This window comes from Carlito syrichta, unplaced genomic scaffold, assembly GCF_000164805.1.
Source record: "Carlito syrichta isolate Samal-C Ts95f unplaced genomic scaffold, Tarsius_syrichta-2.0.1 Scaffold306628, whole genome shotgun sequence".
Taxonomy (NCBI): Eukaryota; Metazoa; Chordata; class Mammalia; order Primates; family Tarsiidae; genus Carlito; species Carlito syrichta.
The window spans coordinates 243,686-271,180 of record NW_007250724.1 but is presented as its reverse complement, the minus strand read 5'-3'; the positions used below and the strand labels follow the sequence as shown (position 1 = coordinate 271,180).

At 49.2% G+C, this 27,495-nt stretch overlaps 1 protein-coding gene across 1 annotated transcript in view; it reads right to left on the bottom strand.

Moving 5' to 3' along the window:
* BSN (bassoon presynaptic cytomatrix protein) overlaps nucleotides 1–27,495 on the bottom strand; it is a 118,952-nt gene that overhangs the window by 21,060 nt on the left and 70,397 nt on the right. Inside the window, exons 5-6 of the mRNA XM_021715082.1 lie at nucleotides 24,573–24,981; nucleotides 7,004–7,888 (exon numbers count right to left, since the gene is read on the bottom strand). Coding sequence (XP_021570757.1) covers nucleotides 7,004–7,888; nucleotides 24,573–24,981 — 1,294 coding nt within the window. The remainder of the gene's footprint in view (nucleotides 1–7,003; nucleotides 7,889–24,572; nucleotides 24,982–27,495) is intronic.

The window sequence follows — 27,495 nt, the reverse complement described above, 5'->3', positions numbered from 1 at the left end:
TCACCCATGGGTGAAGAGCCTTGGTACTCCCTGCTTCCTGCTGCTACTCAGGCCAAGTACCTAGAAACACAGGCTCACACCAGCAGCTCTGCCACTAGGATGGGTCATTATAAGAACCAAAAGTTCACAGAACCAGGGGAGAGGAAAAGGAGTAACCCCTTAACCCTTGCCAGCCCCAGGCTGGCAGTCTCAGCACCCTCATCTCACATACCACCACCGGGCCCAAGTCAGACCCCTGCTCACCTGGCAGAGCTTCGGAAGCCTGGTGCCCCCGGGGTGTCTGCCCTATGCCTGGCATCCACAGGCCACCATGGCAGAAAACATGTCAATAACTCTGCCCTGGTTTACTGCCCACAGTGCTACACTCCACATCTGTACCCTGGGTCTCAGCAGAGGCCAGGCTGGGCAGGGTCTTACTTGGTGTATGCAGAGGGACAGGCCTGTTCCACATGCATGTTACTCAGTCTTGAGACTTCGTCCCTGAGACTGGAGCTCTTGCTCTTCCCTGAGGCCAAATCCCATGCACAGGTCCCAGGCAGAGGGAAGGGGCAGTGGCCCAGCTGTGGAGAGGTATCCTTAAGATGTGCTTCACATACTCAACCTGTTTCCTTCAGAGCCCAGCCCTAGCACCACTTCTGACTCCCTTGAACCTTATCTGATGCTTAATGTGTCCTTCATTCAACCCCTATGAAGCAATAAGTGCAGGCCACTGGCCGGGTCTTGGGCTCACTTGGCCTGGCAGGATCACCTCTAGAGGTGTCTAGGGAGAACACTGGACAGGTTGGGACCAAGCTCTAGATGAACAGGGCATGGGAAAGCACAAAGCCTGATCCAGAAATCCTAGCTCACATGTCCCCCGCCTCACCTGGGGATAAAACGGAAATCACTCTATGTCAGAGAGGGCTGTGAGACAGCAGGAAGACACTGGAGAGATGGCAAGGTTATAGGCAGAGGCCAAGAGAGAGTTCTGGAAATGAGTAAACAGCTCCTTCCCCAGCCCTGTGATCAGCATGATGAGTTTAGGATCTAGGCTCAGACAGTAGGCTGTCCCAAGGCAATGCTCCCTTGACTGCACTTTAGGATCCTGTGCACATCCATCCCAGGTTAAGCCTCTCAAAGTTTGGTCATCTGCCTTGGTCCACCTTGATGGCTTGATAAACCCAACCCCCACTTCTGGACTGCAAACCCCACCCCAGAAGCAACGGTCTAAATGAAGCAAGGACTACCTTGGAATGGTAGACTGGATGGAGGAGGCAGACACCATGCTAAGTGCTCAGAGCCAGCCCCTGCAGGGGCCTGCTTACCTGAGCCCAGAGGCCCAGTCCTCAGCAGAACATGTGACTACAGGGTCAAATGCTCCCCGGGGCTTTGCTCCGTCATATGCTTATCCAGGGAGGCAGCCAGGTTGCAGGTTGCCTGACAGGCCCTCTTGCTTCTGGCTCTGCTGTAGTAGGCAGCGCAGAAGGGAGAGCAAGCAGGAGGAAGCGTGTGAAATAAGAGCTAAAAATAAACACTTGACCTGGCTACTGGAGGCCCTTTCCAAGCCCTCAGGGTGTGGGAGGAGAAGAGTACAGAGCACTGGGGCTGGTAGTCTTGGAGCCAGGAGAGATCTGGCCCAGGCCCAAGTCTTCTACGGAATGGGGATGGGGTGGAAGGCAGGCCTTGTAGAATCTCTTTGCCTGGGGGCTGGGACACAGTTGCTGAGGTCTCAATTTCTTTATTCACTCTTTTCTCATCTATCCCAAGCCCAGCATGGCCCCCACCTCTACTCTCGATCATTTATTTCCTTGTTCTTCCACTCACTTGTTCATTCATTCATTCCCCCACTTCAGTGTTTATTGCCTTATTCATTCGTCCATTCATTTGCACATTACGTCTTATACTATGCCTCACCCAGCCCACGCCAGCCCCAATCCTGGGGGAGGTGATGCCTGCTTGTCCTTTGCTTGGCATCTTCAGCAAGTGGGCAGGGAATGAACAATGGGGAGGCTCTGATAACCACTCCTGCCTCATCTCTCTCTGTCCAGTTCCTTTCTGGGGCAGGAAGATACAAATCCCCCAAGGACGATCTTCACCTAAAAGTGGGACATGTAGGTGTGCATGTCATCAGATGGAGCTTGGCAGTTCAGAGTATTACTATCTAGAGTGAGAAAGGGGAAGTCAATTGACTGGGATGGTTGGTGGGGTTCCCTACAGACACCTGAGACCTGCTGCCTTTTGATACCACTGACCAATATACTTTGTGAACCAGGACGGCTCAGTGAGGCTGTGTTGGATGCTGGGCATCCTCCCTGCACTGTTTGCCATTGTCTGAATGAGACTTCAGTCCACACAATCTCTTCATTTGTGGAGCTGGCCTGTGTGCCTGTCTGGTTAACACCCTATGGCCAGTTGTTTTGCCCTATACACCTCAGACCAACTGCCAGACCAGGGGCAGTGAATGAGAACTCCAGAGAAATGGATGCCCAGAGGTAAAGGGCCCAAGATACTGGACCATAGGCATAGCTATCACTGGTGCTGCAGTTTCTCTCCTGCCTCTGTGATGCTGCCCCTTTCTGTCCCCAGACATGCCTAAGCTCCTTCTGGGCCTCTGCTTCCTATAAAAGAATCCTCTCTTGTATTTCCAATGTGTACCCTTGTATATGGGCTGTGTTCCCCTCATACCTTAGCACCAAAGGTGTTCGTTCTCTGTGAGACATTCCTCATGAGACCAAGAGAGTACACTGGTCACAAGGACCTCTTCATATCCAGATAATCAGGGGTGTGTGGGGCCTCTTCTTTGCACAGAGGCTCACTTAGGAAACTCGTGTTCCAATCTGCTGGCTCGAGGGCTGATTGTGTCAGGCCTTGCATAAGCATCTAAGGTATAATATATAACCTGGTCTCACAGAATCCTAAAAGGGAGTATTATAGCTCCTATTCTACATGGGAGACAACAGGCTTCCCTGTGATCACTACTCCCAAAGGCAGCCTGAGGCAGATCAGGAGCAGAAGCTGCTGGCCTCTTGGTCTGATGCTCCTGCTGCAGCCCCTACAGATAAGGCAAGCCCAGCCCCACATATCATGGGTGCCAGGCACTTTGCCCAGGGAGGCCTGATTTCTCAAAGGCACAGTTGGATGTTTGGCAACTATAATACGATTAAAAAAACTGGCAATGTTACGGTAACAATTATAATACCACTAATTTCACAAACTCTATTTTGAACTGACAGTCAATTAAAAATTAAACCAAAGGATACTGTTATCCTTCAAAAAGATAAATAGGTAAAAGAAAAAAAAAATTGGGGGCTGGGCGTGGTGGCTCAAGCCTGTAATCCCAGCACTTTGGGAGGCTGAGGCGAGAGGATTGCCTGAGCTCAGAGGTTCAAGACCAGCCTGGGCAACTTGGTAGGACGTTGTCTCTACAATAAATAAATAAAAAATAAGCCAAGTGTGGTAGCACACACCTATAATTCCATCTACTTGGAAGGCCGAGGCGGAAGGATCACCTGAACCCAGCAGGTTGAGGTTGCAGTGGCTATGAGCGTGCCACTGCACTCTAGCCTGGGCAACAAGAGTGAGACTCCAACTCAAAGAAACAAAAAACAAAACCAAAAACCAAACAACAAAAATTGGAATCAACTCTTAATTATGAAATGACTCACTAAATGGTGCTATGGTTATTTTTTTCAGAGGAAGTTTCAAAGGGATGAGAGATCCAATTTTACTACCTCCTCTATTGTGTGCTCTGGAACCTCCCCACCCCATCTAGAAAAAAGGAAGACTTTTTGTAACTCAGAGAGTTTGAGGATAATTTTCAACCTACGAGGAAAACTCACAACCTGTTGGCCAGATGGCTGATTCTGGTCTCAGGTGGAACCCCAGGTCTAATAGCTGTGTGGAGGTCTGTCCCTCTCTCAGGCATCCCGTCTGCATGCAGACACTGGTCTCTCTGCTTCACCCAGTGCACAGAGACACAGCACAGTTATTCTGGCATTAGCCAAACAAGATGTAAGGAGAGTCAGTCATGGCAGACCTACCCCTAGGACCTGACCCTGCCACCTTGCTTCCAAGGCAGAGTAAGTGTCTTGGGCATGTGCTAAGAAATTTGAAGCCTCTAACCCACAACACACAAAGTAGGTCACAAAATTTCTCAGAACACCAAGTGGCATTCACTGAAGTGAAATCAAAGATAGCCCATGGGCCATTGCCTTGCAAGATTCTGGTGTGGCCATGTGCTCTTTGAGCTATGGCTGTCGCCATGCTTCCTGACTTTGGCCCCCTTCCCCACTTGGGGAGGTGAATCTTCTCTTTCCCTTCTCTTTCTCTCTCTAATTTACTTTTAAATAAACTTATTTCTTTGAAAAAAACGAAAAACAAACAACACACAAAAAACAAAGATAGCCCATAGCCCGGTTAGGGGCCTCAGTGAAGAAAAATAATGTTGGGGGGAGAAATGAGGGACACATCAAGCACCAGCCCCTCCCCACCAGTCCCTTGCAAGACACAGGCAGGTAAAGCTACAAGAAGGTTTTGGTCAGTGTATGGGTAAGGAAAGATAATGCAGGGAGGACTAAGACTATGGCCATAGGAGAAAGAAGAGAGGCCAGATTCAATTCTTGACAGTGGGGAGGCAGATCAAGGCAGAGCTTGGTCCATGGAGTGGATGTAGAGGTGAGAGAGAAGGAGTTGAGGATGATCCTAGGCTGCTGGCTTACATGTCCAGTGGTGGATGGTGGCATAGTCTTTATGGTAGTAACCATGGAAGGATTATGGCTGCACATCTATACCCTCTCCAGAGCAGCCATAGGCCCTCTGGGGACAGCAGCATTGACAAGCAGAGCCATGAGGAGAAAGGGGTTAAAGAGGTTGCATTACCCCCTGACTATTGTCAGAAACAGCAGGCAGGAAAGCAGAAGGACTTGGCTGGGGAGGAGCTAGGACCAGGAGGCCCATCAGCTTTGCTTTCAGGCCTATGGAACCTATCAATCCCTGTGGAGACAAGGACAGTCCTGGCCAAGAAGGTTGCAGTTAGGCAGGAAATAGTAGGGGGTGGAACGGGGGATATGTTGGCCACTGAAAGACAGAAGCTCTGGGGTCCAGAGAACCCAGAACCAAGCAGCTAATAAGAAGACTAGATCAAAATCCAAACGCCTTATCTAGAGTCAGCATGTGACTAAAATAATTCTGTTTGGACCAAATCAGCACTTTCCATGGCCTGGCCCAGGGGCTGCCAAAAGGAGCTGTCAGGAACATTTATGCTCCTGGACAGGGACAGTTTTCTCCTCTCCTCTATGCACATCCTGCTTAATAAGGAAATGTGGGCTGAGAGGTCTGTTAGGGACAAGAGTCTTCCAGGCCAGGCCAACTCAGGACTCCACTAGGGCTCACAGTCCCTCAGTGTCAGGGTGCCCCACCCAACTGGCAGTGAGCTTGTACCTAGAGGTCTGGGCAGACCAGTCAGCTGGGCTTCCTCTGGTCCTGTGGTGATCCCTTGGTATACCTCCTCCTCTCAACCAGCCAGGCAAACTGTCCCCTAATGAGCCATCAGACACAGAGCTTGGGGAAGTGGAAGCATGGTGCTTGAGACCATGTGAGTGTCATGTGAGGAGGTCACTTATCTTTCTCAAGGCTGCCCTCCCCTGTTTATAGGAAAATATGGCCTTTGGTGGCCATAGCAGTCTTCCTAGTCACACTGGGATCTTATGGGGATTCCCATGGAGGTCTAGCCCAAGGGAAGACAGAACAAGGTGCCACAGAGACCATGGCAACACCATGTTCTCCTCTCTTGTCCCATCATAGGCAACGGTGGTTTGCACTCCACATACCCTTGCCCCACCATCAGCCATCCATGGCTTAGCCCAGGAGACTAAATGGTTCAGATGGCTGTTGGTGTGCAGGAGGCAGGAGCCTTGGCTCGAATATCTGCTGACATGACACAGCTGAGAAACAAATCCACCTGTCAAGGCGAGCTAATCACAGATCTCAAGGGCACTCTATGGAAGGAGACAAATCCAGCTATGCCCAAAGTAGCCATGGCAAAGTTCACAGGGGTGAACCTGTGCAGAGGGGAGTGGGCAAGGGGCTTGGGGGAAAGTCAGAAGCAGCTTCCAGGCCCAGGCTTGTCCAGCTCTGCCAGGGTGCCTTCACTCTTCTGAGCCTTCCAGGCTGAACTCCAAGCTTCAAGAGAACATGGGGTCTCGCAGTGGGCCTCTTACTCCTTCCCACCTGTCTCTGCACAGTACCCAGTATCCTTCCCTGGAGCAGGGACTCCAGAGAGCCTGGTCTCAACCCCAGCTCTCCCTCAAACTTTCCTATGGGTAAGAGGAGCATATCTGAGCATCCCCATGAGCAACCCCAAGAAGAGCCCAAGCTCAGTCAGGGGAAAATATGTGGCCCAAAGGCTGTGGCTTTGACAAATAGACATCAACACTCATGACCTCAGAAGACAGTATCAAAGGTGGACATCAGCTGAGTGGGCTGGAGACCAGGCAGGCGGACATGGCCTGCCCCACTGTGAGAAAGCCTCTTGCCACACCCTGGACATGGGACACAGCCTGTGCCCCATGGTCCTTCAATCCCTACCCCTGTGGGGGTCACAGATCAAGTGCAGGGTGGGACCTCACATTCTTCCTAACTGAACAGGGGAGGTTGACATTTTTCATCAGGGTCATGGCCATAGTAGCTGGAAATGAGGAGAGGAAAAGAGTAGTAGCCTGGAAATGAGGCCTCCTGAACCTGACTACCTCTGGGATTAGCCTCAGAGCACTAGTCAGCTAGTCAGAGGCAGTAGGCACCATTGTCCCTACCTACTGTGCCAGTTAGCTTTTCGAGTAGAAAAAGTGGGGCTCAGATAAGGACAGGAAAGGGAACACAGGCCCTGTGCAGCATTAGTTGTGTGGGGCAGCTCTACAATTGCTACAGATCCAGCACTCTGCAGTCCTTTCTGGCTCCCACGCTCCCATTACCTAGGCTAGGGACCCTCATAAAAGTTCAAAAGAGCATGTTGGTCCAACTCTCTTACCTCTACCAGGTGGGGTGTTGGGTTGAAGCCACACAAGTTGCACACCTGGAGCTTGCAGGTGGTGCAGGTGTTATAGTTGGCTGGGCCCTTGCTGCCCATGTTGAGCTCGGCTTGGCACAGTGGACAGGTGGCCCTTTCCTTCGGCATGGTCTTTGGCTTGGCAGCAGCCTTGGATGCTACCTGTTGTTCTGCTCTGCCATGCTTTGGACTAGTTGTTCCTCCAGTTTTTGTCAGGGCTCCAGGCCCTGGTCCAGGACCTGTTCTAGCCCCAGGCTCAGTTTTGGCTCCAGGTGCTGGCCCAGGTCCGGGCCCTGAGCCCGGGGGTCTTGGGCCAGCCTCCTTGCTGGCATCACTGAAGACGATCTTGGGCGCCCCCTTGCTGGGTGCAGGCTGGCCCTGGCTGTCGGCCTCAGGCTGCACAGACATGAGGGTGCTTGCCTGGGTCAGTAGTGATGCGCCGAGGCCGAAGAGCTTACCGGTGAGGCCCTCTTGGGTCTGCTCGGCAGCAGCAAGTCCAGAGGGCACTGCAGTGGCACTTTTGCCCGGGGCCTCTCCTGCAGGTGGCCTGGGCTCAGCTGTGGAAGGCTTGGTGGAGAGAGGGGGCTGAGGAGACACCCTCCCCACCTCTGAAGGGGCAGCTGCTTGGGCAGGCCCCGGCACTGAGGTGGCCCTGGCTGTCTCAGCCTGGCGGGGGCTAGGCTGTGGAACCCCTGGGCCCCGAGATCTCTCTTGCTCTGGCTTCCCCAGGGGCTGTTTGGCTGGGGAGTGGGCAGGAGACAGGCCTGGGGAGTGCAGCTGCTGCTGGCTCTTAGAGCGAGGTGCAGTGGTCATGTCCATTCCCAGAGCCCTCTGCATCTGACAGTTCAGACAGAGCCACTCCTTCACCTGAGAAGAGAAGCAAAATAGTCAGCAGGGTGGCCAGGATTGGTAGTGCACATGGTTGAGGTCAGTACAGGCCCGACAGCAACCAGGGCCTACTTCTGGCATAAGCAGGAGCACCAAGACTTACTCAGGTGTTTCTGAGCTGCCATGGAGCAGGTCAAAGGATAGATGATGTTCCTGTACCCTTTAGGAGCTGCCAGGCATCTGGCGCAGAGCAGAGGCAGTTCCATACTCTCCACCCCACACCAGCCACCAACCCACTGCCTGCCAGACCCTCTCGCTTGAGAGTCCGTCCCAGCACCCAATGGCTGTACCTCAGATTGTGTCCATCATTCCATCTCCACATCCCACCTCACCAATCTATGCTATTATCCTCCTGACCCAATAGTCTCCAACTGGTTACTCTCCTCCCACTGCTTCCCCCTTAAGGCCATTTCCACACAGCAGCCAGAGTGAACTTTTTTTGTTTTTGTTTTTGAGTTGGAGTCTCACTCTGTCACCCAGACTGGAGTGCAGTGGCCACGCCCGGCCACTGCAGTCTTAACCTGCTGGACTCTGGTGATCCTTCCACCTCAGCCTTCCAAGTAGCTAGAACTACAGGTGCGTGCTACCACACCCAGCTAATTTTTGATTTATTATAGAGATGAGGTCTCACCAAGTTGCCCAGGTGGGTCTCGAACCTGCTGGCTCAGGCAATCCACTCACCTCAGCCTCCCAAAGCACTGGGATTATAGGCTGAGCCACCGAGCCTGGCTCAGAGTGAACTTTTAAAACATAAAGCAGGAGGGAAGGCATGGCTCTAGAGCAATGCTTGTACATTTTAGGTATTCAGTTAAAAACTTGCAGAATGAATAAAGAAGTGAAGAGTAATAGGAGGAAAAGGGAGGAATAGAGAATATAATGAAATCATGATTCCTGTCCTGGAGAAGCTTAGAGTCCAGCTGAGGAGACAACATATAGAATGAAAACTCTTTAGAGCAAAATAAGGGAGAACAAAGTAACACAATGTAAGTGAGCGATTAAAGTGAAATAAACTTTTTTTTCTCTTAAGGAAGACAGTTTGTTTTTACTTTTGTTTTTGTTTTGAGTTGGAGTCTCACTCTGTCGCCCAGGCAGGAGTACAGTGGCACACTCATGGCCACCCCAGCATCAACCTGTTGGGCTCAGGTGATCCTTCCATCTCAGCCTTCCAAGTAGCTGGAACTACAGGCGCGTGCTACCACACCTTGGCTAATTTTCTAATTATTGTAGAGACGAGGTCTCACCAAGTTGCCTGGGTTGGCTGTTCACTCACCTTGGCCTCCCAAAGAGCTGGGATTACAGGCTGAACCACAAAGCCCAGCCCCCTGAAGATAGATTTTTAAAGAAAATGGGATAATTCATTTTCTTTAAATGAATTAAACAAGACATGTGCTGCTGCAATTCACATGATAAACGTGTAGATAAACAAATAAAACATGTGTTGCTGCTATTCATGTGATAAATGTGTAGATTCCTGCTGTCACTAGCCTCATGCAGGGATAGGCATGTGACCTGGAAAACAGGGCCAATTAGAGCCTTCCATGTTATTTGGTAAAGGAATAATAGGAGGGAAAGGGTCTTTTTTCCTTTTCCTTTTGGATTACTAGTCAGAAGGATGTAGCCTTGGAGTGGGCAATAGTTTCTTTCCCCAACATGCAGAAAGATATTAAGAATGAAGTCAATAGGTAGGAAGGGAAGTCAAGAAAAGGAGAAAGAAGGCTGGGTGTGTTGGCACCTTGGGAGGCCGAGGCAGGAGGATTGCTTGAGCCCAGGAGTTCAAGATCAGCCTAGGCAGCATAATGAGTCTTTGTCTCTACAAAAATATTTTTAAAAATTAACCAGGCATAGTGGTGCTCACCTATAGTCCCAGCTACTCAGGAGGCTGAGGCAGAAGGATTGCCAGAGCAGAAGTTCGAGGTTGCAGTGAGCCATGATTGTGCCACTGCACTCCAGCCTGGGCAACAGAATGAGACCACCAACTTGAAAGAAAGAAAGGAAGGGAGGAAGGAAGGAAGGAAGGGAGGGAGGGAGAGAGGGAGGAAGAAGAAAGAAGAGGGGGGAGAGGGAGGCGAAAGAAGCAGATCTCATGACGTCATTCAATTCCCTGGACTTAGCTATGCCTTAAGTCTATGCTTAGACATCCAGTTACATGAGCCAATGTTTTTGTTCTCCAAAAAATCCACATGTAAATCAGAGCATATCACTTACAGGCTCAAACCCCTCTGTAGGTATGAAAAACTCTGCAGAACTCTGTAGCACAGCCCCATGATCCATCCACCCCAGCCTACCCCTCTCTCTGCCCTCTTTTCCTACCATCTCCCCTTGGCTGTCTCACTCAGACACACCAGACGTTCTGTTCTGCCAAGTGGTCCTCTGAGCTCATTTCAGTACTAGGGCCTTGGCACTCACTATTCCCTCTGCCCCTTGGCCCAGCTTGTTGTAGGGGTCTCAGATCTTCCCCACCGGGCTCCTTCAGTCACATAATCTAAAATACCCCCCAGGCGCTCTGTATCAAATCACCCAGCTTATTTTCTTCATAGTGCTTGTTCCTTCCCAAAATGTCTACTAACTTTTTGTTCACTGAGTATCTCCTGTCCCATCAGGCAGCCTGTGAGCTCCTGTGGACAGGGTGTTCTCAGGGCTGTGCACAATGTGTGGCACAAACCGGGCTCATCCCAGAGAGGCTTGCTTGTGGGATTAATCCTGGCTACTTAGTAGGGTAGGGCATAGAGCCCAAAAGGCTGAAGCCCCAAGATTTGGTACCTTAATGAGGAGGCTCCTCCTTTTCTTTTCTTTTTTTTGAGTTGGAGTCTCACTCTGTCGCCCAGATTGGAGTGCAGTGGCCGCTCCCAGCCACCACAGCCTCGACCTGCTGGGCTCCAGCGATCCTTCCGCCTCAGCCTTCCAAGCAGCTGGAACTACAGGTGTGCGCTACCACACCCGGCTAATTTTTTTTTTTTATTATTCATTGTAGAGATGAGGTCTCACCAAGTTGCCCAGGCGTGTCTCGAACCTGCAGGCTCAGGCAATCCACTCACCTCAGCCTCCCAAGGCGCGGGATTACAGGCTGAGCCACCGAGCCCAGCTGAGGCTCCTCCTTTTCAACTAGAGCTAAGACTGGAGGCCAAGGCTGTATCTAGTCTATGGTTGCAGCCAGAGGTTCTGAGTGTACCCTGGAGGCCCAATCATAACTAAGGAAAGATTCAATCTCATCCCTGGGGCAGAAGCCCCTTTTGTTCACCCTCAAAGTGCTTCCTGCCCTGCTGCCTTGAGGCTGCACTGCTGCTACTTCTGCTGTTGCTGGTTGACTTGCCCGTCTGGGAGCCTGGGCTCAGGTATCTTGTCCCAACAACCCAAAAACAGTATTCAAGAAGTGGGAGAACACCTGGTGCTTTCTGCAGCCCCACCTCTTTCAAAGATCACTCAGTTTTATGCAGGCCAAGTCAGGGTCTAGAAGTCATCCCTGCAAACCCTGACAGAGTCCCTACACAGACCAAACCTAGCTCCTGAAATTCTAAGAAAAGTGATGCCAAAGCAGTGAGATGTGAAGCCATTCCCCTAATTGGAAACTATTAACTTACCCAGATGCTTTTTAAAACCCAGTGAAGATTTGTCTATGTTTGGGCAGAGAAAGTCACAGAGGAAACAATTTTAGTTCTCTGGGACCAGTCTAAAGACTGCTTTAGAAAGGTCATTCTTGGCAGAAAGGGGTTCATGTCCATAAAAGTGGGAGTTCCCATGAACAGGCCCTTTTTACTCATTCTGAGAAAGGTTGTGGGAGGGGATTACCCTACTGAGGGGATGCCCAGTCTCTGGCCCAGGGTGACAGCCACAAACTTAGCTCCTGTCATGTGTGCTCAGATCACCCAAGATCTCACCTCTGTCATTCACTTGTGTGCTGCAGCATGCCCTGAGGTGAGTTCCTGAGAAAGTGTGTCTGGGAGGTAAGGTTTCTTGTCCTGGGACTTTGAGGTGACAGTTCCACAGGGCTGAACAAAGGCACGTGATAAGCCTCCTGCACTTACCACCAGAAGTTTCCTTTCCCCAGCCCCCGTCATCCACGCTGTGCCACAGGCATCTTACCTAAAATAGAACCTCTCTAAGAAAAGGCTGAAACGCCCCTCAGTGACTCATCACCCAGATGGGTGTAGCTATTTCTATCCAGCCTCTTCCAGAGGAGCCTTGACCGCACCCTCCCTACTTCCCCTCCCAGGGCCTGGACAGATTGGCCCAGCATGCAAGGCTTCCCAAGGACAATGGCTGAGGGAGCTCTTTGAACCCTGCAAGACTTTCCTCTCTCTGCCTCCCCCACAAATACCCAGGAGTTTGTTGGGTGAGACCCATCCTCAGCCTCTTCCTCCCTACTCCAAGGTCCTACCTCCATGCTAGAGAGATACAGGTTGTACACTGGATAGGGAAAGAGATGATGGCTGTGCACCCCAGCCCACCAGATTCCTCTACCTTGAGACCAGTAGCAGTTAGAGCCTTCTTTAGCTGTATACAGTGATGCCTCCTTGTCAGGAGGCTGAGCCCAGAAGGCCCCCTGTGGTTCCTAGATCCCCTCCAAGCTAGCTGCCCACCAGAATCAGATGGACTAGCCTTCTATCAGTGTCACAGGAAACCTCTCATGGGGTCCTGCTGTCCAATATCTCCACAAGCTTGACCTGGCATATAGGCAGAAGATATGCAGGCCACCAACCATAAGCCTCATGTTCTAGGAGCCAGAGGTGAAGCTGGGGACTTCCCAGGGTTATCCTAAAGTAGACAGCTCTGCCAAACAATATCTTTTGTCAAATTGACCCTTCTTGTCAGCAAGGAAGCCCCTCCTGCTATCTCCGAGCTGGTAGGGCCCTCCATAGAAGTTCATGCAGCCCAATCCAATGGGGGCCTGGGTATCAGTAAGGATGGAAAGGCTCAGTGTGGAGCAAGGTCAAGAGGTGGCTTAGGAAGTGGGAAAAGCAGAAGCTACAGGGAAGCAGCTTTATAGGAAGCCACTACTTGCTCTGCCAAGAGCCAAATGAGGATTTGGAAAGGCAGGGTTCTATGGGCTCTGTGGCTCTGAGGGGACTTTCTCCCTGGAAAGAAGAATATTTCCCAGTTACTTCCTTACTCAAACTGTTCAATGTGCAGAAGGGCAACTAAGGCAGCACTGCCCACCAAGAATCCAGAGGTTTGGGGACCAGGCTGGAGGATATGATGAACCCTAAGTTGAAAGAGCAGCCATGATCTGTCTGCAGTAGTCACTCCCTATTTCTCCCTCCACTGAGCTCTGGGGCAAGGGAGGGGGTAAGCAGTGAAGGCAGTTCTGAGAAGAGTTTTATATCTTCCCTACAGAGACACTGACCGCACTGAGACCTACCACCCTGTGTCTCAGTCTCAGAGATTTGTTTAACATATATGGCCTCAAAGGATGCTCCCGGGTGGAGCCTACCTCACTGTCACCCCCATAGCTGTCAGAAAGCTCTGAGAACCCCAGCAGTAGCATAGCCTCTTCCCACTACCTCCCCCCTGCCTCCCACGAGCAAGGAAGGAGGGTTGCAGACGTCACTTAGCCTCCTTCCTGTGGAGAGCAGCGGCTTGCCTCTGAGCCCAGCCCTCCCAGGGAGAGCAGGCATTCAGTGTATCAGATCACTCAGCACTGACATCATACTTGATGCCGCATTCATGCTTTCCATTTTGGTACAAGTTGAAACATCACAGAAACAGCTCATAAAGAAGCCCTCCCTGCTGGTGCCAAATTCAGAGGTTCCTGGGAGGGCCCCCCGGCCAGTGTGACTACATGTTTTTACAGGCTATGAGTCACTGACCAGGTCTCAACAGGAGGAACATACCCTCCTGTACCCCCTGGACAACAAGGGTAGGACAGAGAAAGGGAGTTAGGGCTGACCTAGGCCCTCCCACTGCCATAGCAATGGACAAGTCACCTGCCACATTCAGCACCCTGCTGTCAGCTGGCTGAACTCAGGCTTAGGGAGCAGGTACCACGGGGTCCCAGAGGGCAGAAGCACATGGAGCAAGAGCTGGACCAGACAAGTATGGCCCATAGGGAGGCCTATGCCAATCCATCAGGTCAGGGCCCCGAGAGAGGCCTTGGGAATATACCCAGCATCTGAGGCCAGGATTTGGGGAATGGAAGCTAAGCCTAATCACTCCTTGTGGCTAGATGGCCTCACTTGGGCATAGAGCTACATGAAAGGGAAATAATCCATCCCCTTGCTGATCTGCCTCTCTGCCCCCTAATATCTCTGAACTCCTCCCACACTGCTCTGGAGGGGCCCCTTTCTCTTCCAGACCTGTTCACTGAGCCCTGTAACACACCCTGTTCAGGACCAGCCAACTCCCCACACTCTCCCCACACATACTGCTCTTAATTCCCAGTTGCCTTCTCCAGAAGAGACTATACTCTTGGACTTGCCTCATTCTCTCTTTAAAATCCTCGGGACCCTTTAGCTCATCCCTTGGCTTCTCCCTTTCTGGCTTTGTAGCCCTCCCAGGAACCTCCAAGTCCTTGGCCCTTACCTCGTAGGCTTCCACTGAATGACTCTCACAGTCACTGCAGATGACCCACGACTATCTTGGGGCTGTCTCACAGACACCTCCTCAAAGCTCACTAACTGGAACATTTAAGCACTGTACATTTCATTATATGTAAATCTTACTTTAAAATAAACCTTAAATAAACACTAAGCTCTAGTTAATAAAGTATTTAGTGGGAAGTATGCTGATATCAGCAACGTACTTTGAAATTCAACAAAAAGATGGATGGATAGATGGACAGAGAGAGGGACAAATAGATAGAAGGATGGATATATGATAAAGCCAGGAGAGGAATCCATGTGGTAGATTTGTGGGTGTTCCTTGTGTAGATCTTTCAACTTCTCTATAGGCTTGAAAATGTTCATAATATGATATTGGGAGAAAAAGAGTAGTCGACCTGGTTCTGTGTTACTCCATCCAGCAAGGCATCAGAGCTCCTCTGACAAGCTCCTGGCAGCTGACTCCCCACCCCTGCACAGGACACTAGCCCCTCCTGGACTCCCTGGCCCTCCACGTACTGGCCCTTGTGCTTGTCTTTGCTTATCCTTTCTAGTCACCTTTGCTGAGTTCTGCTTGGGGCGCCCATATCCTGGTACTTCTTCTCTCTGTCCACATCTCTTCCTATGGCATTTTAAATGTCATTGTATGCTTGTGAATCTCAAACAAAAGTCTCCATTCCAACCTTTCTGCTGTGTGTCAAAGTCTTAGATTTGTCAGGCAATTTCAACTTGACATGGCCCAAACAAAAAAGTTTAGTCATCAAAATACACCAGGAATCTGTCACAGCTCTTGACAGCCATCACCACTACTACCCTAGCTCCAGCCCCTCCAGCCTTTCTGGCTCTCAGTGCCCACCTCTATCCCTACCAGCTTTTCTTCACATAACAGCTAGAGTGGGGTGTGTGTGTGTGTGTGTGTGTGTGTGTGTGTGTGTGTGTGTGCGCGCGCGCACGTGTGTGTTGTTTTAGTGTATACACACACTATATGTTTGTGTTAAAATATATATAACAAGGCCAGTCTCGGTGTCTCAGCCTGTAATCCCAGCACTTTGGGAAGCTGAAGCAAGTGGATTGCTTGAGCCCACAGGTTTGAGACCAGCCAGTGCAACTTGGCAAGACCTCGTCTCTACAATAAAAAAATTAAAAAAAAATTAGCCGGGCATGGTAGCACATGCCTGTAGTTCCAGCTACTTGGAAGGCTGAGGCGGAAGGATAGCCGGAGCCCAGCAGGCGAGGCTGTGGTGGCCGGGAGCGGGCACTGCACTCCAGTCTAGGCGACCAAGTGAGACTCCAACTCAAAAAAAAAAAGAAAAGACTACAATTCAGTGGTATTAATTATTCATAATGTGCAATCATCATCCCTACCTATTTCCAGAAGTTGTTTAAATTTTTGTTAGTTGTGGTAAAATATACATAACATAAATTTTACTATCTCAACCATTTGTAGTTGATATTATAACACCATCATCACCATCCATCTCCATAACTCTGTCTAATAAAACCAAAACTCTGTACCCATGGAACAATAACTTCCCATTCCCTCTTTCCCCAGCCTCTAGCAACTACCATTCTACTTTCTATCTCTATAATTTTGACTACACTACCTCATATAAGTGAAATCACACGTATTTGTCTTTTGTGATTGGATTATTCCACTTAGCATCATGTCCTTAAGATACATCCATGTTGTAGCGTGTGTCAGATTTTCCTTCCTTTTTAAGGCTGAGTAATATGCCATCATGTGTACGAAGGAGGACCCCCCCAAAAAAACCAGAATTATCTTTTGGTGAGTGGACCCCTTGTAATACAGGCTTTCTCCACTAGGTCAGTGTTCTAGGAACCCACTGGCAACAGTGTGCCAGTTAGCACTGTTGTGAGAGGCTGCATTTGACTTCAGTAAATTTTTTTTTTTTGGAGATTCTTTCAATGCATTTACCCATTTCATGATGGGTTATTTATTAACACAGCTGCCCACAGTGTGCTGAATGTTCAGCAGTTTTTGACCAAAAAAACAGAATGACCCCATGTGCCACCCTCACTATTCACCCGATCTCACTCTTAGTGACTTTTTTGTTTCCCAGAATGAAAAAGGCCCTCAAAGGGAAATGTTTTGCTGATGTGGAAGAGGTGAAACCAAAAATGGCAGACGCACTAAAAGGCATCAAAATTGATGAGTTCAAAAACAGTTCTGAAAAAGCGTCTTGATAGGTGTATTGCATCAAATGGAGAGTACTTGGAAGGTGACTGAAGTTTAAACATGTAAGAATAAATACACAGTCTTTTATAAATAAATTCTGGGTTTTTGTGGGTCCCCCATATATGCATATATTTATATCACATCCCACCTTTTGCTTATCCATTCATTTGTTAATGGGCACTTAAGTTTTCTTCCACATTTTAGCTACTGTAGTTACTGTGAATAATGCTACTATAAACATGGGTGTACAAATATCTCTTCAAGACTGTTTTCAATTCTTCTGGTTATATAGCCAGAAGTGGAATTGCTGGATTATATGGTAATTCTATTTGTAATTTTTTGAGGAATCGCCATACTGTTCTCTACAGTGGCTGTACCATTTTACATTCCAACCAATAGTATGTCAGGGTTCCAATTTCTCCACATTCTTGCCAACATTTGTTATTTTTTGTTTGTTTGTTTTTTTATAGAGGCTAACCTAATGAGTATGAGATGGTAACTCATTGTAGTTTCAATTTGCATCTTTCTAATGATTAGTCATGTTGAGCATCTTCCCAAGTGTTTATTGGCTATTTGTTTATCTTCAAAAGAGAAATGTCTCTTAAATCCTTTGCCCACTTTTTTTTAAGAGATGGGGTCTAGCTATTTGCCTAGGCTGGATTTGGAACTCCCAAATGCAAGAGTTCCTCAGCCTTCCAAGTAGCTGAGACTACAAGTGTGCACCATCACGCCCACCTCCTTTTTATTTATTTATTTTTTGGGTCAGGGTCTTACTCTGTCACCCAGGCTGGAGTGCAGTGGCACAATCGTGGCTCACTGCATCCTCAACCTGGGCTCAGGCGATCCTTCTACCTCAGCCTCCCAAATAGCTGGGACTATAGACACACACCACCACACCCAGCTAATTGTTTTATTTATTTATTTATTTTGTAGAGATGAAGTCTTGTTATGTTGCCTAGGCTGGTGTTGAACTTTTGGGCTCAAGTGATCCTCCAGCCTTGGCCTCCCAAAGTGCTGGGATTACACTTCTGATGGAATCTCTAGGGACCCCTTGTCTCTTTGCCCATTTTTTAATCTGCTTTTTTGTTGTTGTTGTTGAGTTGTAGGACTTCTCTGCATATTTTGGATACCAATCCTTTATATGATTTATAGATATTTTCTCCCATTCTGTGGGTTGCCTTTTTACTCTGTTGATAGTGCCTTTTGATGCACAAAATTTTTAAATTCGTGTGAAGTCCAATTTTGTCTATTTTTTCTTTTGTTGCCTGTGCCTTTGGTGTCATAGCCAAGAAATCACTGCCAAATCCAATGTTGTGAAGCTTTTCTCCTATGTTTTCTTCTAAGAATTTTATAGTTTTAGCACTTATGTTTAGGTATTCAATGCATTTTGAGTTAATTTTTGTATATGGCATAAGAAAAAGGTCCAACTTTATTCTTTTGCATGTAGACATCCAGTTTTCTCAGTGCCATTTGTTGAAAAGACTGTTCTTTCCCCCAATGTGTAGTCTTGGTACTCCTGTCAAAAATCATTTGACCATATATGTGAGGATTTATTTCTGGGTTCTCTAATCTATTCCATTGATCTATATGTCTGTCTTTATGTCAGTACCACATTGTTTTGATTACTGTGGTTTTGTAGTAAGTTTTGAAATCAGGAAATGTGAGTCCTTCAGCTTCGTTCTTTTTCTAGATTGTTTTGGCTATTCAGGGGTCCCTTGAGATTCCATCAGAGGGTATTTTTTAATGGACATCTGACCTTCCTACTGCCACCTTCCCAAATCATTGAGAGTGCATCCGGAGACTCCAGCAAGCCAAGCAAGATCTGCATATCTTCTGGTCCTGGCTTATGGCATGGACCACACATATCACCTCAGGCCTCCCCTTCTTCCACCTGTCTCCTGTCCAGCTGCAGTCTAACATTCTACAGCCCAATGTCCTCTCCTCAGAGAAGCCCCCAAGAATCTTGTTGTAGCATTGTACTAACTCCCAACCCTACCCCAGCCCTTCTTCTAGTCCTCCTCAGCCCTTACCCCAGGTGGGATTGTATGTTTGTTTATGTGGTTCCGGTGGAAGGGCTGTCTCCTGCACTAGCCTGAAAGCTCCACAGGATTCAGCAGCACTGCTGCTTCACTTCTGCCTGCTTCTCTAGTGCTTAGGACAGTCCTTGGCTTATTATAAAGATTCAAAGGCATTTGTGAAAGAGAGAAAGATGGGAGGAAGGGAGAGGGCCACCCTTTGAGTAGGATGAGCTGGCTTGTCCAGGTCAAAGGCTGGGTGAAATAAAGAGTAGGAACAGGCCGGGCTCGGTGGCTCAGCCTGTAATCCCGCGCTTTGGGAGGCTGGGTGAGTGAATTGCCTGAGTCCACAGGTTCGAGACCCACCTGGGCAGCTTGGCGAGATCTCATCTCTACAATAAATAAAAAAATCAGCCGGGCGCGGTGGCACATGCCTGTAATTCCAGCTACTCGGAAGGCTGAGGCGGAAGGATTGTCAGAGCCCAGTTGGTCGAGGCTGCAGTGGCCAGGAGCAGCCACTGCACTCCAGTCTAGGCGACAGAGTGAGACTCCAACTCAAAAAAAAAAAAAAAAAAGTAGAAACAGCAAACCCAAAAGGTTACCAGCCAACAACGGGTTCCTTTACCAAGATTTCCTGTTCTCTGCCTCTTCCTGCCTCTGGTCCTCTCTCTGTTACCTCCCCTTCCTGCCTCTCCCTCTTGTGCCTTTTTCCCCTTCTTCCCATTCCCCCTCTATTTACTTATGTCTTTTTTTTCTCTACCATTTTTACTCCATTTTCTTTTTCATCTGTTTCCTTTGCACTCATCTATCAAAACAAGTATCTTAGGAATAAAATTTCACAGTTTTTGCTCTGAATTAATTTTATATTCTTTCTTAGCTAAACTTATAGTACTCTTTCAGTCATAGTTAAAAGACACAGTTCCATGCTGATGGCTCAGTTGTCTTTTCCTCATGTTCCCAGTGGTTCTGGTCTCCATCCTACAGTGGTCCAAGCAAGTAGGCCAAAGGTCCTGTCCCCTGAAAGCACGACCACCTGAGAGCATGCACTGAGAGCAGGGCTGTCCCAGGGCTGATTGAAGTTTGGAGGGCATTTCCCTGTTGACTAGGAAGTTGTTTGGGTCAAAGTGGCTACTGTAAGGCAAACTGCCCAGGAACTAGACATACAGAGGCTAAAACGCCACCTGAGGAGCCTGCCACCTGGAGGCCCATTTCTATTTTATCTGAAAGTGGGAAAGTGATGGCTAGGCACATGTGCAGAAACCTCCTCCTAGGCCCAGTGAGAAGAAGGACACCTTTGCCTCTCCTCAGTACACTGCAGTGCCATGTCCCATGTCCTGACACCTGCTCCTCATTCCTCTCTGGCCCAGGAGGCAATGTGGCCATGAGGGAGCAGAGGGAAGAGGGCATTGCTGCTGGCTGCAGTAGAGGGATCTGTGCTGAACTCACAGCACCACCCCCGAGCCATCTGGTGCTCTGGCCCTTGCCGGAAAGGAGTGGGATGCAGGCAGTAGAGGGAGAGGTGCAGAGCCACTGCTTGTCTCCCTCCCTTCCCCATGCTACCCACCCTGGGTAAGGTTCAAGGCTTGCCTTTGGGTATAAGTAGGGGGTGCGGTAGGTTAAACAACCTTGGCTGGGTCTCAGCAAAGTCCAGACCTTGGAACAGGCAAGGGAAGACCACACTCACTCTTCTGTAGTTTTCTTAGAGAGGTTTACAGGTGATTCTGACTACCGCAAGGCAGGTGGGAGGTGGGTGAACCACCTGAACTGGGAAGGAGGGGATGGGCAGTCCTACTGCTCCCCACTAGGGCAAAGGGTGGGCCTCCTCACCCTAGGTAGTGCTCTGGGAAGGTTCAGCCAATCTGGGAGGAAGCACAGCCATGCAGGTGGCCCTGCCTCTCCCCTGCTCTTACTCATGGATTGCCACTCTTAGAGTGAGGACAGACTTGCATCTGAAGGAGTTCCAGGCCAGGATGTGCTGCAGGGGCTGCTCTTAGTGCAGCAAGGAGGTCCCTGAAAGGCTGGTAGAGTCAGACTGTACCTGTCCCAGGCCACTGCTCATATTCCTCAGCAGCTCACGCTCACTCCCACCGTGTCATCCCATCCTCTACCCAACTGGCTTATGCCCATGCCTTGTCTCCTACCCCCAGCTATTAGAATAGAGGCCTGACCAGGGCAATGAGGGCCTCCTTTTGGTGCAGAAGGGGGTGGCAGGCCCAAATGTAAGTCACTGAAGATTGGAGAGGTAGACCAACAGGCCTGAGCAGTCATGAGGCATTCAGCAAAGCCACAGAGGCCAGGTTCTGTACTCTGGCTCCTCCTTCAGAGAAATCCAAGTTTTAGGTAGTTGACCAAAATCCCATGTCTAGGAAGAGAAGAGGAAACCATCTTCCTGCCTTCTCCCCGTCACTGAGGACTGACTGAATGCTATCACCTCTGGCCTCCTGGTCTAGTGTCTTGTCAGAAGGAGGGTCTCTTGTGGATGGTGAGAAAAGTTCAGACCTCAAAAGGAAACTCCCAGCCTTTTTCTGCGGCTTCAGATAGGTTAAAGTACTCACCTTAGCCTAGGACTGGAGAAATCTAGGAAGAAACGACCTCCACTAAGAAGAGTATCTGGGACAACCCTGTTTGTTCCAGCCCTGTTTGTTTCAGCCTGAGCAAAAATGGATTATGGATGGGAAAAAATGAGGCTGGGAGTCCCTAGGGGAAAACTGGAGACCTGGTCATTGGTCTGGGTCCCCAGCACTTTTGCTCCAGAATAAGCCAAGACTTTCTAAGACTCAGACTCCTCATCTATAAACAGGGAGTGTGCTTTGAGCTCCTGTTTCACTTTCCACGCAGTCTCAGCATGCTCCAGATACGCAGAAACCCAGCACAAGCCTCCCCCTCTCTATACAGCCTCGGGAGCTGGCTGACCTGGACTTGGGCAGAACATGTATATGTGAGATCAGAAGCCATCTAGAAACCTGGGGTGACAGGGGAAGCTTGGGTCCACCCTCCAGAAAAACAATGATTCCAGATCTCAGACACTGCTTCTGGCCAAATAAGTCTGACTGTTCTATCTGTGTATGGTTCTCATCTCCAGACCTGGTGTGTTTCTGCAACACTCAGCTAAAGCAATAAGACCCTGCCTGATGCCACAAGACACAAAAACAAAACACCGAGTCACCAGGACTTGGTGTTTCCAAACCAGCCAGTGAGTCTCTATGTTTCTATTAGTGACACATATTAAAAAAGTTCCATTTTCTGTGGTCACATTTCCAAAGTTCCAAGAGTAGTTTCATTAGTGATCTCAGAGAAGCCCTCAAACCCTCCACACCACTTGTGTGGCCCCTGTCCTTCTCTGGGACTGCTATATTCCCCTCTCTGTCCAGTGGGAAGCTAGGAGCAACGCCTCCTGCTGGCCTGCCCTGGACACAGCACCCAGGCTGCCTACCCTCTTCAACCAGGGCTCAGCATTACCACACCAGCAGTTCCAAGTACACTCCACATGCCACACAAGGTCCCCACGACACTCCCCAGACACCAGTGTCTGCAGTGCACCTGTGCTGGGACTGGCAGTACACCTATTCTTTTCTACTTTAATTGGGCAGAGCCTGAAAAGTGAGAAACCGAAAAAGGAAGTGAGTGCTGTAGCTGAGTTTCCTAGAAAAGGTCACTCTCATTGCCCCTCTGCCCTCAGACACACCTGACTTCAGAACAGCCCCTGGCACATGCCCAGAACCTCTAGCCAGGCAGGGATTCGGCCCAGAGACACCAGGGCAATCCTAGAAACAGTATTCTCGGCTGATATAACATCAAGTTAGAGGTGTCTGACCAGAACAGATCTACTAACAGGTATGTGAGCAAAACCTACAAACTTGTTTTCTCACCATGCGGAAGCATGAGCAGAGAGGTGAATCTACTCTTAACAAAGTTACAAAGGACACTGCATGAAATCCAGAATTATACGTGTCAAGAGTTACTTTTCCTTGACAGGGATACCACTGAAAGCCAACTCTAGAGAAGTAAAGGTTTTGCCTGGAAACCCTCACAGAAAAGGGCATCCACCATGTGTAAACTTGGATAATGATTAGCATTTCCCAACCTGGGTGCCATGGAACAGCAGCTCCTGACACGTTCTTTGAAAGCAAGTCTGGGAAAGACTGCCAACCACAACTCTGTCTTGGAGGCCCATGATGTTCCTCAGGTTGTTAAAAGCCCTGAGAAATCTCACAGCAAAGAACCATTTCATTTGTCCAGTCCAGCATTTGCTTGAAGTATTTGGCTGAGACCCACTCTTCACCAAACACTGTGAATCTGCAGTAAGTTTGGGGCCCTCTTTCTTCCTGGCCCTGAGCCTCAGCTTCCTCCCAGCACAATGAGGCAGATGGACTGAGAGTCTCCACAGTCCTCCTACTCTGCTATTTTTCTAGGCACAGCCAAAGGCTGGCTCCCTTCCCATCTCTCTGAAGGTCTTAGGCTTGGGGGAGCCTGGAGGCAGAGGCTGTGATGTGGTGAGAGCTGGGATGTCCACCAGGAAACCGGGGTCACCATGTGTGACTTTTCTTTGATCCCCGCCCAACACATCCACAGTTGTCCAGGTGCTGCAGCTTGGGTGAGCATCTTAGGGAGCTGGAACCCAGAAGGGAGAGGCCAGCATGAGGAAGGGATGACCCACAGCGTTATAAGCCACCTGCCAAGCCTCTCTGCTCCGGTGAGAATATTCTGGCCTCTTGTTAGCAGAAACGCAGGTGAGCTTCCCTGGCCTTAATCATACTGTTCTAAATACCGAATAGCAAACACTTACCTAACTGAACAGTGCAGGATGGCCTGTTTCTAATCACAGATGCAATAATCACGAGTGTGCACGCCTCCTCAGGAAGCCCCCACACTCCAGGAGCGACTCCAAAGGCACTGAGTCATCTCCCCACACCGACAGCTCCTTCCTTGGAATCTCACACTTACCTCTCACAAACCACACGTCCCACACCCACAGCACCTCACGGCATATATAGACCCTGACCTGTGAACAATTATTCTCACTCATCCCCCTCCCACATGGTCCAAATGGCTCCAGCTGCTGCTAATCCCAGAGACAGCCATGCCCGTGCTTACAGTTAACCACTCTCTTTCTTGTCCAAGGACAGAGCCTTGTGGAGAGAACCAGAGGCTTCTATGGGCTACCCCAGAGGAGTAGGAGGAAGTCAAAAGACCTACTCAGTTAATTTCAAAGTGATGGCTCCAGCTCAGCCAATTCAGTGGGACACCCAGCCTCCAAGTCACCAAAGAGAGCCTCCAGGGGCTTGGCGAAGCATCACACAACAATTCAAAACATCCTGAGCAAAGCTAGGATGGAACTGTGGAGCCGGAGTCTTCTGGGTGCAAAAAAGAGGCCAAACTCATAGAAATGGTCCTGTGGCCTCATGGTGAGTATAGGATGCTGTCACCCTTTGTGAATGGTTGGTCCCAAGTCTGGGTCTCTAATTTACCCCAAGGTCAATTCTCTGGGGATGGGTAGCTGCTCTACCTCCTCAGGCTCCCAGGTATCTGGAACTAAAGCTCAGAGGAAATGCTTCCCAAAGCCCAGTTTTCTGCCTCCCCTAAAATCTTGCTCCCTTCACCAGCATCCCCCTCCAGAGCCCACTGTTGAGGAGAGAGACAGGTAAGAAAGTATTATCTACTCTGGGACTCTGTTGAAGCTTTCAGGGGATGCTGAAATCTCACAGGAGATCTGGAGTCAGGCCTGATTCTCTGTTGTCACTTCTTGGAGCCAGGACACATTTTCCCCAGGAGGACAAGATTTCTGGTGGCCAGGGAAACAACCAGGAAAAGAGAGTGGGTGAAAAAGGGGAAGGGAATAAGGAAATGAGGTACAGTAATTATATAGTAAGTATAGTGATGAGGGAGGTAAGTGAGGAGCCAGCGCAGAGCATAGTTACCTGGGTGAGATGGGGGTTGGGGTTGAACCCACACTGGTTGCAGACCTTGTTGTGACACTGGGTGCAGGTGTTGAAGTTTGGCTGGCTGGGGGTCGACGTGAGGTCCGAGGTCTTGCATATGGGACACAGGGTGCTGCTGGGAAGGGGGGCGATCTGAGGTACGGAGTAGGGTGATGTGGGGGTGCTGCCTCTGTCCGGTGACACCGAGGGGGACCGCCCTGATCTCTGCGTCCTGCTGTCTACCTGCAGCGTCCTGCGGGGACCATCAGCCTCTTGACCTGCTGGTCCCTGTGCCCTTGTGTCCCGGGGGCTCTCGCGGCCAGGAGCAGTGGTAGAAGCCTGCTTCGGGGTTGGGGAAGCTGCTCTCTGGCTGCCCGGGGGCTCCTTGGGGTCCAGTCTCCGGGAAATGCTGAAATGACATTGAAAATGACTGTTAGATACACATCTTAGAGAAACAGTGTGCAGAGGTCTCTACCAAGTTGAGTGAACCTGCCAAGCTCCATCACCACCTTCCTCCTCCTGCCTAGCAGCCACCATTTGCTATGACCTATCCTGAGCCCTGACAAACATCTCCCACTTGAACCCTCGGCACTAAGCCATGTGGCAGGATCATGAGTATCTTCTCTTACATACTGATAAAGTGAAGATTCTGATTCAGCAGATCTGGGGTAGGAACTGCATTGTAAAAAGCAGCAAAGTGTGCTAATACTCTGATCTGTAGACCACACTTTGAGTACTGTGACTCCAAATCTACACATTAGGGTGATTTTAAAAATTCTGACCCCTGACTGTACCCCAATCAAATTGTGTAAGAATCTGTGGGAACAGGACTCTGGCATTAGTAATTTCTCCTCCCTAGGTGATTATGATTTCAACATGCAGCCCAAGTTCAGAGATACTGCACTGGCACATTACATCCTGGCTTGTCCCCTTCACAGGCTAACCCCAGATAGTTGAAGATGAAGGGGACACCCTAATGCCTAGTTAATGCCATCTTCACCAGAGACCTGCTACACATAGGAACTTTCCTTCTGGTGACCCTCCAGCAAGCCTGATGCCAGGCCAAATCTATTAAGATGGGATGAGGTGTTACTTTTCTGCTAATGTGAGGCTGGGTGGGTTGGAGTTCTAAGATCCAGCCCTTGAGAAACCACTGAGTGAGGGCCAATGTGTCTAACCCCTACCTCCATCCCAACATGGCTATAGAGGAGCCAACAGAATTGGGTAGTTAAATGAGGTAAAAGGCAAACTTTTTCAGACTAAAATTTAATCCCCTTACATTCCTTCTTCTTTGACCTAACTTAAGCTCATTTCTGTCAATTTTCCTCTATTCCAATTTGAAAGAGGTTGAACACAAAAAGCAAAAGGCAATGCTTTATATTGCTTCCCTGAAATTCTATATTTGCTTTGGTCTATATTCATTTGGGTGGATATGATCACTCAGGAGACAGGGCAGACTTGCTGAGAGCCACTGCAGAGGCCCAGCCATACGGCATCTTAGGATAAGTCTCTTCAGAGAGGAGATAAGAAGCCCACTTGGGGAGACCCCCCCACAACACACTCTGCAGTCTGTCTTCCCTTCTGGGGAACTGGTGGGGAGGGGCATACCCTCAGTGTAATAAAGACACTTCCAGAAAAAAGAAACACTATTAAATCTCCATCAAACATTCTTGTCATCAACCACTAACAGCATATACCTAGCCGGGCTCTGTGGCTCAGCCTGTAATCCCGCGCCTTTGGGAGGCTGAGGTGAGTGGATTGCCTGAGCCCGCAGGTTTGAGACCCGCCTGGGCAAGTGAGACTTCATCTCTACAATAAATCAAAAAATCAGCCAGGCGTGGTAGTGCATGCCTGTAATTCCGGCTACTCAGAAGGCTGAGGCGGAAGGATCGCCGGAGTCCAGCAGGCCGAGGCTGCAGTGGCCGGAAGCGGCCACTGCACTCTAGTCTGGGTGACAGAGTGAGACTCCAACCCAAAAACAAAAAAACAACAAAAAAAACAGCATATACCTAACCATTCAGTCACAGAACTGCCATTTCCTCCTTCAGTAAGACAACCAGAGCTTGAGTCAAACCTGTCTGGGCCATCTTTGCCACCAGCTGTGAAGTCCATCATGGTGGTCGCTGCAACATCTGTGGCCCACACTCAGAACATGGGCTTCTGGGTCTTTTTGGTATACTAATTTCTAGGTATCCTAAAGAAATATTCCCACTTGGTTAAATTAATAGTTTCACATTTTACTTAAAATATTTGAGGTTGGAATTTAAAGGCAGTTCTTGAAAGCTACTAAGATCCCCATATAACATGTGCATGGGCTGCAGCCCCCTCTCCAGGCTATTCAAGTCTTCTGAGAAATTTAGCAATTTCTACTGTATTTGTGTTGCATCAATAAATAACATACAATCTTCTGGGCACAGAGTGACTTTTTAATTCAATGTTGTATCGCAACATAGTCTTTCTGGAGACATTTTATGTGATTAGGGACCTAATTTTTAAGTTAACTTTCAACTTAGCTGTAGTGACAATGAATAAACAAATAATGCCTTCTGCCCCCAGCAAAGTCTGCACTGCAAGGACAATGATCCCTGCATTGGTGTGTGTGTGTACATATTGCATGGGGGCCATTGTGACATCAAGTGATTTGCAATGCATGTCCATGGTCCCTGTATACTCCCATTCTATTCTACCGGCTGATTCCTCATATTTTCTCCTTGAACTTCAAGCTTCCAACACCTCCTTTTGTCTCTATGCTGTCACTGACAACCTACTGGCCATCTCACTGAAAAAGTGGGACCCACTGGAGGAGAACCTGCAAAACTACGACCTCCCTACTTCTGTCTCCCGGTGTTTGCCTGCCTCCAACTCCCAAGGCCCACTTACCACCTTCACAATTTATTTCCCCTTCTCTACTGGATCATTTCAA